This window comes from Diceros bicornis, chromosome 1, assembly GCF_020826845.1.
Source record: "Diceros bicornis minor isolate mBicDic1 chromosome 1, mDicBic1.mat.cur, whole genome shotgun sequence".
NCBI classification, from domain to species: domain Eukaryota; kingdom Metazoa; phylum Chordata; class Mammalia; order Perissodactyla; family Rhinocerotidae; genus Diceros; species Diceros bicornis.
In genome coordinates, this window is record NC_080740.1 from 49,371,379 (window position 1) to 49,383,760 (window position 12,382).

The 12,382-nt window shown below is 32.5% G+C and overlaps 1 protein-coding gene across 1 annotated transcript in view; it reads left to right on the top strand.

Moving 5' to 3' along the window:
- Positions 1 to 12,382, top strand: part of ADAMTS19 (ADAM metallopeptidase with thrombospondin type 1 motif 19) — a 228,082-nt gene that overhangs the window by 129,481 nt on the left and 86,219 nt on the right. Inside the window, exon 11 of the mRNA XM_058539839.1 lies at positions 10,092 to 10,193. Within this exon, the coding sequence (XP_058395822.1) occupies positions 10,092 to 10,193 (102 nt within the window). The remainder of the gene's footprint in view (positions 1 to 10,091; positions 10,194 to 12,382) is intronic.

Here is a 12,382-nt window from a genome sequence, read left to right on the forward strand (position 1 = left end):
CCATCAGGACTAAGAAATATCTTCATCGATTTATTTTATTTTTCTCTGCTATTTTCTCTATTTATATGGTTATTTCTCACTAACCCACCTGCACAGATTTTTTTCCGTCTCTTAAAGTATAAGTGTTTATTGGAGATTTTTAAATCTATGCTTCTCAATATCCTAGGATGTTGCCCTGTTTTAAATTAGGCATTTTGTAAATAAAATGAAGTTTGAGGTTTTAGGTATCCAGAAATGCCCTCCTTTTTTTCCTCTCAAATTTTGTATGTGTGACTTTTTTATTTATAAAATTAGTTTTTTCTCTAGTTCTGTGTGTAATCTTTATCAAGAACAATTTAAAAAATAATGTCATAAAGGACTGGGCTGCTGTGGGCAGGCAAGGAGAAGTAACGTCTCTGAGTTGAGGTTTGGTTGGGGAGCACTGGCTGGAGAGGCGTGAAGCCTGGGCTCTGATGGTGGTTCTTCCTCTTGTTAGTTGTAACCTTAGGCAGAGCTCTTTTTCTTTCTAAGCCACCCTCTATCGAACAAGAAGTGGGACAACATTATCTTTCAGAGTCTCTTAGAGCTAAGAGGTTGGACTTCTATGATTCCAAAATATAGCATTCTGATCCTGCCTTTGAAAAATCATCATTCCAATCCCAAATTAGTGCAGCATGCAAAGTGTAGGCACTAGATAGATAGATAGATAGATAGATAGATAGATAGATAGATAGATAGATAGAACCATTGAAGGGATTATTTACAAATTTAGTCATTGATTTGACAAATATTTATTGAGTTCCAGCTACTTTCCAGGCACTGTTCTATGTGCTAATAATACAGCAGGAAACAAAAACCCCACCTTCATGGAGTTTATGTTATAGTTGGAGGAAACAGACAATAAACAAATACATATATAATATGTCAGTTGATAGTAAGTGTTTTGGAGAAATATAAACTCAGGTAAGAAGGATAGGGAATACAACCAGGGATGAGAGGGTAGGAATGCTGCTATTTTATGTAGGGTGATCTGGGAAGCCTTCCTAAAGAAGGTGACATTTGTTTAAAGCTATGAATGAAGTGAGAAAGCAAGCCATGCATTTACCTTGGGAGAAATATAGCAACAGGAAACGGAAACCAAAATGCCCTGGAAAGCAGTTTTGGTCGTGTTTTAAGTTCACAGTGCCCATTAGACATCCATGTGGAGATGTAAGTAGGTCACGGATAGATATATATCCGGAAATCATCAACAAGTAGGTGATGTTGAAGACATGACATTAAATAATACTATTAGAAAATGAGTTAGAAGAGAAAAAGTTCTAGGACTGAGAACTTGGTCACTACAATATGTAAAGGTTAGGAAGATAAGGAGAAAGCAACAATTAAAACTCTGAAGAAGTCTATTGGTAGGAATAGAACCAATAGAAAGTAAGACTCTGGAGGCTAGGTGAAGACATTTTACAAAGTGGAAAAGATTAGCTTGTTCCAAAAGCTGAAGACAAGGGGAGTAAAATGAAGTCTGAGAATATGCAGTTGACATGTTTTTCCCACAGGGTTTGATATACTATTACTTGAAGCTGTCTGGAAATCCCTGAACACATAATAAGTGTCAGAAGGTATAACTTTAAAATATAAGGGGAAATAGTTTATTGTAAGTGTAGAAGTTTATTGTAAGTGTAGAAGATTGAATAGTTCTGCTTGTTAAGCCACACGTATATACCTTCAAGTGGATACATATGGAGTCACCATATCCACCAATCTGTCATCTAGATTTTATACAAAATGAATCTCCTGGAAGGCAAGCTTCATAACATTAGAGGATTCATCAGTCTTTTTTTTTTTATCACTATATCTCTAGCACCTAAAAGAGTGCTCAATAAATATTTCTTAAATGAATAAGTGAATCAATTGAATGATGGAATAATGATTCTAAATTTTCAATCATACAGTTGATTCTTAGATATATAATATGCCAAGGTAACATGAAGACAACCTAAAATGTCAATTTAATAACTAGATAAAAGCCAACCTATAAAAGCCGATAGCTTATGTTTCACAGCTTACACATGAGTTAATCAAGCATAATCAAGCATCCTTATCACCATCTCATTTCTAATCAATTATAAATAAGTATCAAGCTGCATGGAGTGAAGATTCATAGCAACTTTTCAACATGTGTGTTTCTGGTAGGATCTTAGAGACAATGACAGTTGGTCCATAGTATTTGAATTAGACATTTCTCTTCCATACTTGTAAACAGTTATACACAAGCACTAGGGACTCCAACATTGCATACATGCTGATCTAATTAATGACATGAATTTACTCTTAGGATAGCAACTTACATCTGCAAAATGTTTCAAGGCATAGCTGTAGAGATGCTTGTGAAACATCTTGACCCCCAGCAATAACAGCTCACTCTTCTACATTAATTTGCTAACTTCTTGGATGATCTTGTTCCCTGAGTCCTAAGCAACGGGTGCCTCTAGGCCATCTGGCATCTTGTGGCTGAGCCAGCTCCAGCTGCATCAAGTCATTGTAATAGCTGCTTGCAGTTACTTAGCCTGGCTAAGAAGACAGAGGTGTGAATGTTTCCCTAGAAACAGTAAGAAGTGGCCACGCAAGAGTTGTGTTTTTTGAGTAAGAAGAAAGTGTGCTAAAAAATTGAAGACCTCTGGGAAACTTAAGGTTCTGCCTTTAGTTTTGGAGTAGGCACATTTTGAATTACATACATATTATATTGTATAGAGAACTTTCTAGTGTAAATGAATCATATGGTGACTTAAGAAAGTAACATGAGAAGTTTCAGTTTTACATTTCTGTTATATTGACTTGACACATGAATATATGTAGGACTTCTAAAACCTCTCTTTAGATCCAATGAACAGGCTGGCAGTGAAATGAGGTACCTTCTGAAGAATTCTAGAAGACTGAGTCTCTGTGATTTGCCATTGTGAAATTCCAGGGGCAACAGGAATTTGGATTTTAAAAGACTTAACATGAAATAGACCTTGAGGGCTAGTAGTTGTTTGGACAACTAAAACAGCATCATTGATAAATCATGGCAAGATTGGAGAACTTGTAGATTTTTAAAGCCCTTTCTTCCTATAAGGTCAGGAAAATTATGGTGGGTTACAACTACCAGGAATTGGTTCTGCCTGTTTTGCCATCTAGTCAAAGTTTCATCTTGTCCTTTGAACTTTAGTCCTACACAGTCTGTGAGTACATGAATTTGATGGCACTTTATTTGACTATATAATCTAGCTCTTTAATTTCTTTTCTTAGAACTAATTTTTTTCCATGACTTCTTATTGACATGGGCATCAAGTCCCTATCTTTGTAAATGACCTATTTACATTTTTGCCCATTTTTCATTTTTCTAATTTTCTTGCTGATTTGCAGGAGTTCTTTCTATATTCTGGTTGGGAATTCCTTATTACTTATAAATAGTGTGTCATTTTTTGTTAACTTTTTATACAATGTCCTTAGTCTTTTAATTTGGATGTGGTCAAATCCATCAAATTTTCCCATTAAGATTGTGGTGTTTTTGTTTTGAGTTCTTTTTGGTTATTTTCCATCTTATACAAATTCTTCCCTACTCTGGATTTTTTTTTTTTTTAATTTTTTGTTTATTGCAGTAACATTGGTTTATAACATTGTAAAAATTTCAGGTGTACATCATTGTACTTCTATTTCTGCATAGATTACATCATGTTCACCACCAAAATACTAATTACAACCCACGGATTTAAATTCTTATAGAGTACATTCATTTTTTTTCAGCTTAAATATGTCTTGAGCACCAGAGACATTTTGGATTTATTTTTAAATTTATTAACGAAGGAAGTTTTTAAGAGAGAACTTTTTATTATTCATATCTACTTTTGTTACACTGAAATAAGGTGAAGTAGTCTATATGATGCCAATTCTTTAAAATTTTTTGTTTCCTGTTTAATGTAATACGTGGTAAATTTTAGTAATTTTTCTCTGTGTACTTGAAAGAATATGTGTTCTTTAACGTTCATTATCTACCACTAGATCTTAGATGAAGCATATTAATATTATTATTCAAAATATCTATTCGTTTGCTTATTTTGGTTTGATTGATCTATCAGTAACTGATAGGCATGTGTTAAAATACCCAACTCTCACTATTGATTTATTTTTTTCTCCCTGTAGTTCTGCCTGATGTAACCTTATATAATGTTGAGTCATATTACTAGGTGCATACACATTTATGCTTTTTCATCTGCTTGATCTGTTTTTTCCTTTTCCATTTTATTTTATGACTTGTGCCTTAAAGTCTATTTTGTCTGGCATTAAAACCACTATCCTGGCTAATATTTTCCATACTTTCATCTTCAACTTTTCCAGATATAAATATAAATATGGATATGGATATATATAGATAGATCTATCTACTAGAGAAAAGCAATTGCTAGATTTTATATTTTTCTGTTTAAGCCAATGGTAGTAGTTTTTTGTATTTTCATCAGCTGGTTTAACATTTTTATATTTATTTAAATTAGTGGATTTTAGGATTATTAATCTGTCAACCTATTTTATGTTTGTGTTTCATATTTGTACTCTATTTTTTCCTTTTTCTCCTTTCCTATTTTCCATTGAAGAAACAAAATTTTCCTCTGCATTCAAAAGTCATACATTCTTTATATGTTTTTATGTGCATCAGTAACTGGTTCCTTTTTCTTACTGAATAGTATTCTACTGGTAGATAAACTATTTTGTTTGTTAATTCACATCATAGTAGACATCTGGGATGTTAGCTATCATGAGTGAAGCTACCCTGAACATTTGTGAATGATTATTTGTGCAGACATATGTTTTTATTCTGTGATATTTAATACAGTAACACATTATATATTAATACATTATTTTCTTACAAACTGTTGCCTAGGGCCTGGCTTCCTGTTTTTGTAGACAAAGTTTTACTGGAACATAGTCACGCTCATTTGTTCACATGTTCTCTTTGGCTGCCTTCAAGCTGTAATGACAGTGTTGAATAGTTGCAACAGAGACTATATGGCCCACAGCCTAAGTTATGTACTATTTGGCATTTTACAGAAAAAGTTTACTGACCCTTGTTGCAGATACTCTGGATTCTGGTATATTCCACCAAAGAGTGTTTTGTTTTTTTGTTTTCACAGACAACTGAGTTTGTTAGATTCAAACTGGAAACTTTGTCTTACCTGCTGTAGACAGCAGCTCGTATCTTGGATCAGTTCACTCTTCCCTTATCTGGGCTATTTGGAGTGTGTCCCACGTGTGTCTGGGTCAGGTGTTAGCTAAAGACTTAGTCTTCTCTATTTCTCTTCGTTTTGGGATTGTCCTTACAGTTTTTGGCAGCGTTAACCACTCCAGTTTCTGTCTTCAGGAGTCTAAAATGATGGCCTGTTTTTCACTGTTGATTTAGCCACTCATTGTCATGCCATGACCACAGGCCACTATTCGGTCAAAGTTGCAAAGATGGTGAGCTCCACTTGTGCCAATCCCTTCAGCAACCCTAAAAAATTTAACTGCCTTTGTTCACTCTCCAGAACCACCAGGAAGTTATTTGTATTCTGTCCACAGTTTATTGTTGTTATCTACCAGAGGGTTGGTCTTCTTGGAACTCACTCCACCGTTCCAGAAGGGGGATCTTTGTATGTCTCTCTTTCTTACTAGGGAATTCTGGATCATTTTTCTTTCAAATATTTCACATTGTTCATTTCTACTCTTCATTCTTTTCTTTCCTTTAGGGCTTCATTAACTAGGTATTGACAGTTCTCCTTTCACTAAATTTCTTCTTACTCCTTGACTTTCTTTAACATTTTCTGATATGTTCTATTGAGGAGTGCTTTGCAGCTTGCTGCTTCATTTATTGGCTGTGCATAGACTACATTTTCCTTCCCATGTCAATTTCTCAACTTCTGCCATTAGCAATCTTGAAGTATGTGGAAGGGTAGGTGAAAAAGAAGACGTAAAACTTATTTAACTGTCAGTGTCCAAATCTTCTCTGTTAAGGGATAAAGTTTTTGAGATGTAAATGAGCTAAGTTTCTAGTATTTCTTCCCACTAAAAACAAGGTTTATAATAATGGCTATAATCCAATTACTGTTGCTGTAGGTAGTCAACATTTATTTAGAGTTATCCTCCTTTTTATCAGTCTCTTTGCTCACCATTGCTTTTCAGTCCTTTTCTGTGAGATCATATTCCTTCTTGAAGTACGTCATTTAGATGTTCTTTTTGGGCAGATCTGTTAGTGGTAAATACTCAGTTTTTGTTTCCTTGACAGAGTCTTTATTTAACCTTCAGTCTTGAATAAAACTGTAGCTGAATTCAGGAGTCTAGATTGACAGTTATTTTTTTCCTCTTGCCACTTTGAATACATCATGTATTCAGTTCCTTGTGCTGGTGCCAAGATGCCATCTCTGCCATTTCCCTAATTTTAAAAGAAAACTTTTTACATTTCACTGTTTTTATGAGGTTTGCTGTAGATTCTCATAGATGTCCATTAATTGTGAAGACATTTCCTTCAATAGCTAGTTTGCTAAGTTTTTTTTTTTTTTAATGAATGGATGTTGAATTGCATCACATGCTTTGTATCCATAGATATAAAAATCATAGATTTTAAAGTTATTGATGTGCTTGATTACATTAATCAAATCTCTAGTATTACGGTAACCTTATATTCCAAGGAGAAACCAAATTTGGTCATAGTGCATTGCATTTTTTTATGCATTGCTAGATTCAGTCTCTTAAAACTTCTTTAGCATATTTAACTCTGAGTTAATAAATGAGCTAGATCACTATTTTCACTTTCTTTTAAAATCCCTATCTGGTTTGGGTATCATAAAGTGTGTTTAGAAGTGTTCCTTCTTTTTTCTGTTCTCTAGAGAGTTTACATAAATTGAGAGCCTAAGTTTCTTGAAAGATTATTAATTTTTGGACCAGATGTGTTCTTTGTGGGAAGATTTTTAGCAATCAATTTTAACTATTCTATGATTACAGAATAGTTCAGCTTTTCTATTTCTTCTTGGGTCCATTTTAGTAAGTTTCAGTAAGTTTTTAAATTTTTTTTTTATTTCATATATCTTGTCAAGTTTATTGGCATAAAGTTGTTCATAATGTCTTCCTATTTCTGTTTAAACTTTACATTATCTGTAGGTATGCCTTCATTTTTTATTCCTGATAGAGTTTATTTTTGCCTTCTTTTTTTCTTGATTAATTTTCCATTTTATTAGTGTTTACAAACAACTAGATTTCAGCTTTTTGTTATTTCTTTTGAGTCTTGTTTTCTACTTTTTTAATACCTGTCTTTCTCTCTCTCCTCTTTTTCTTCCTGTCTTCCATCTTTAATAATATTAAGGTATCCTGTGATGATAAAGAATGTTTTTGAAAATATTATCCTATACTAAATTACATTTGCAATGAAATGTTAAGTTATTGAAATTGCATTTTGGAAGATAATAAATCGAAGAACAGGAGTTACATGTCCAAGATTTAATTGTTACTTCCATGTATATGCATGTAAGATTTTTTTATTTTAACATAAATTTCAGAATATCTTAATGGAACTATTTGCTATAAAGAAAGACATGGGTACGGATTATCTTTGAAGATAAATTTTATGATATTTATACATGGACGATTAATCTTCCATTTAAAATGTATAGTATTTTCACATAAACATTTTAAAAGCCTACTAGAAATAAACATCCAAATTCATATTATGTGCTTTTAGTGGTCTTTTCTTATTCTAGAATAATAAAAAAGGAATATTGTATTATTTTTATTAGTTTGCTAGGAAATGCTGAGTTGTGTAATTCTGTCCTGGATTTCTGTGCAAAGCATTTTAAGTTTTAAAGTTCTTTTCTTAATTGACAGATTAAGTGGTTTCAGCATTTAAGTGGAAAAAAATATTTGACTCTGGCCTGTGTAACATATGGAGAGTGTTTGGTTCTAACAAAATACCCAACCCTGCCCCTTATTATCTTAAGAATGGGCATTATTATTATTATATAGCTCCAATGTCACACATCTGAGATATTCCACCTCGCAACATGAAAACAGTCCATACCATTTCTTCAACATTTTCTTGCTTTATTTTTGACAGTATGGTTTGAAATCCTGAATCTGAGTCATTTTTAAGAACGAGGCTGGAACTTACTTACCGTAAGATCCCTAGACCTGCAGAACATAAAGTGTAAAGAGATCTCCTGTACGAGATTTATTCTACATGACTGTGCTTATCTTGAAAAGCTGCCAAGTTTGCTTTTATGTTCTCAGTGTCTCAAGTGGGAATCAATTAGAGTACCTGCTGTTTCAAATGGCAGATAACGGTGGGAGGTCAGAATGTAGACCACCAACAGTGTTCAACAAGCAAGCATGATTCTAAAACTGCAGTATAGAAGATTTGCTTTTCAGTTCAGTATGCATTGGTTAACTAATGAACTTGACTAAAGTAATTTATGTTATAACACAACTAAGCTTTATTGAATATAAGTAAAGCAAAATTCTTTCTTGGTGGAAAATTTGGCTCCATGATTATAAAACATCCTTAAGAGAAAGGTCTTGGTGAGGGGGGAGCTTTTAGGAACTCAAATTCTCAGGTTAGAGATCCATTTATTCAAATATAAATGTGTCCACAAAAGTACATGATAAACAACCTCTCTGTCTATTTTCAAGGGTGTAAAATATTGCAGAGAAGCAATTTTATTTAGACATTCTTTAAAATAAGTTCCTGGGTGAATTTTTGGTGAATGATATGTGCAAATAAAGCATATAGCTAAATCATATTCTGAATATAGTAAGATTATTTGTATAAAATATTTTGAAGCAGAAAAGCTGTCACAGCAGATAAAATACATAATGTAAATAAAATATATCACACTCATGCTATAGACTATTGAATTTTAAGGGCTTGCAAACATTTCAGGGATCTAAGTTTTTAAATATAGAATAGGAAAATAGTATTTTGGGAGTTGTGACAAATTCGGTATTAGAGTTATAACAGCCCTATTTGAAACGTTAGTCCTTCCTGGCATTCAAGATCTGGTTCTTCTGTCTTAAAATCTTTTTCACTCCTCCTTTATGTCATATGCCTCCTCCCATTACACTAGTCTGCTCACCTTTTTATGACTGTGTCTTTCACATTGCCACTCTTCTGTCTTTATTGACCTGTTCTCTTCCACACTCTTCTCCAAGTATCTGGATAGGTAGTAACATAATCATCTTCACTATAGATCACTCTAACACTTTTAAATGTCCCTCATGGATTTCATATTTCTATGAAACTTATTAATAATATGCTTGTGTCTAAAAAATTGCAACCATCTTACAGAAATAGAAAGTCCTTGAGAATGTGTCAGCTGTGCCTCTTTATATCTATGTCTCTGGGCTGGGCACAACTATAACTGTGACAGTTTCTGACAGTCTTTCCTCTTGCATTTCCCTAGCGTTCACTTTTTTCATTATTGCTATGTCTCTGCTGCTTTATCCTAGTATTTTCTTTTTTATTCCCTTCAGCTTTTCCCTAGAAAAAGTTCATTGTAACCTGGAGATCTAAAACTCATTCATACTGAGGTAAAAGTGACTGATAACGATTTATGGAAACATACCCATTGAGAGTCTGTGTATTGCGTCAAGGGCCAAGGCTATGTGATGAAATAAAGAAGTACCAACCATGGCATTTAAGCATCAAGCTGAGCATAAGTGAGGACAGGCTTTAGGACACAAGGGACTAAATTCATACCATAAACACCATCATTTAATTCTTTCAGCCTGGTTCATATAATTGTATAAGTAGGATTTTTAGCATAAATTTTTCTGTTGTAGCTACTTAATCTTGCATAATCACATGTGTTTTATTTAAAGAAATTTTAAAAGATTTAATTTTGTTAAACAGATATTCTGGTTTTATGTATCAATTTTTCCATCACAATAAATGAGCTATATACTGTTTCAATTATAAGTTTAATATAAAAGGTACCTAAAGCATAATTTTCTTCAAATAATTTCTGTTGGTCTGTCAAAATAGCTTTCTCAAAAATTATTGACTTAGCCTCAAAAACATGATACCTTCCCCTTATTAGTTATTATACCCTTGTTTTCAGCATGTTATTTGCACAGGGTTGTGGTGCAAGGTAGAAGGTGAGAAAGAATGCAAAACCAAACTAGATCCACCAATGGATGGAACTGACTGTGACGCTGGTAAGGTAAGTCATTTGTGTTGCCCAAAGTTAATAAGAATATTAAATAAAACTTAAGAAACTTGCATTTTCTCCTGCCAGTGTAACTGGCAGTATATTTTCTTCTGCCAGTTGCATATGTGTCCATCTTAACACTAGTGGAATACGTTCAGCATATATAAAAATTTCAACATTTCATCTATTTTTAATTTTAACTTTTATATTTTTCCAAATCCATTGTTGTTTTGTTAATATTGATGTGGTTCTTTTTTGTTGTTATTATGAGAATGTTGAGAGTCAGGTATATGTATTACTTTAAGAAAAAATGAATTCATTTTTTTTTTTTTACTATTTAAGTGCAACATAAGTAAAATAGTCACAAATAGTAGAACTTCTCAGAGCTGATGATTCCTTTCAGGTGTAAAATACTGTTTCAGGAGAGCCACTGAGTATAATTTTTCCTTGTCATTTCAAGCATCGTAAATAAAATATTCTAAATGACATTTTGCGGATTAGTAAAATATTTAGCTGACTAAGTTGTTTAATCTAATGGGTTTCATAAGGCTATAGGAAGTTATTAGTATACATTTCCAGATCAAAATAATTGCTGTTGAAAAATTAATTTCTTTTGAAGAATATGAAGCAGGTGGATTCCATATAGACTTATAATTATGGTTAATTTAATCAAAAGATAACAGTTCAATAGTTTGCATAATTTTCTAATTTTTATTCTATGAAGGGAAAGTGAATTGATTATCCATTTACTCATTAGATGTAAGATCAGAAACCTTGCCTCTGAAGAACATGAATTTTTATTACATTAGAAAAGAAACAACAACATAAAGATCATTTGGGGTGAATTACTTCGTGAAAAAAATTGTTATATAGAGTGCTAGTTTAAAAACACATCAATTTGAAAAATGAACAGAATGGAAATCTAGCAATTACACTTCTAGAATGTTGTCCTAAGGAAGGACTTACACATGTGCACAAAGATAGGCACGTGTTATGTATACACACATACATACATACACACACACACACAAATGCTTGTGAAAGGATGCAATTTGCAATGGTAAGAAATGGGAAAAAATAAAAATATTCATCAGGAGAGGAATAGTTACAGTGTAGCTGTTGAAAGAATGAGGTATATATATATATCTGTATATGTACTAACATGAACAGGTCTACAAAACATGGTGGTTAGGACATAGACATGTCAGAAAAATTGATACTTTATAATATCATTTGAGATTCAAGAAAAAAAACAGTTTGTATACAAATGTGATATACACACAGTATATATTTTTAAACTCATAGAAAATGGTTTGAAAATATAAACACTAAACTGTAATTAGTAGTTAACTCATGGGAGGCAAGTGGAATTGATGAATGGGAGTAAAGCAACGGGAAGTGAGAGCGAATATAACTTTTCTTCAGACATCTCCAGATTGTTTGACATAAGCATGTAGTCATTTATTACTTCTATGTTTTCTTTAATTAAAAAAAAAAACAAAAAATTTACAAATTGTTTAAGTCCAAAATATAAATAAAAAGCCTAGAAATGTTTTATCACTAGATACAATCAGTAAGAAAATGGTTCCTTGAAAAGGAACTTCTGTGAAATATCAATCAGTTGTTTACAGATTGTGCCAAATATATTTCTATGAGCTTATATAGAGAGTAAAAATTTGGGTCTGTGTTATTTTTTTTAATTATACACAAAAGTACAACAATGTGTGTATGATGGGCTAGCTTCACAGTATTACACTGAGCAATTTATTGCTTGAATCATAAAACTGCACCAGAAATAATTTTGATCATCCTTGAAACACAAAAGCAGTGATAAACAGAAATAACCAAATATTCAGCCATATTTCTTCAAACATCGTACAACCCATTCATCATACTTAGTTCTTCTTTTGCAATATAAAATCTCTTCATTTTTATCATCTGGTGTCCTAAATATTTTTCTACTATTATTTTTTTGTTCTGATATTTATGACAATAATTTGCATTCTTGAGGTCTCTAAAATAAACTTAATCTTTCAGTAATCAAAACTGTAATTACTCATCAAAAGTAAAGTGCTTTATTTCCCTATAAGTGTGGTAATGATATTCCCTTAGTGATTCTGTAATGCTTTGTGTATTGAAATCACTAATGAACTTCTCAGTTCCTCAGGCCATGTGAGCTTCTTCAAATATCCATCTGTTTA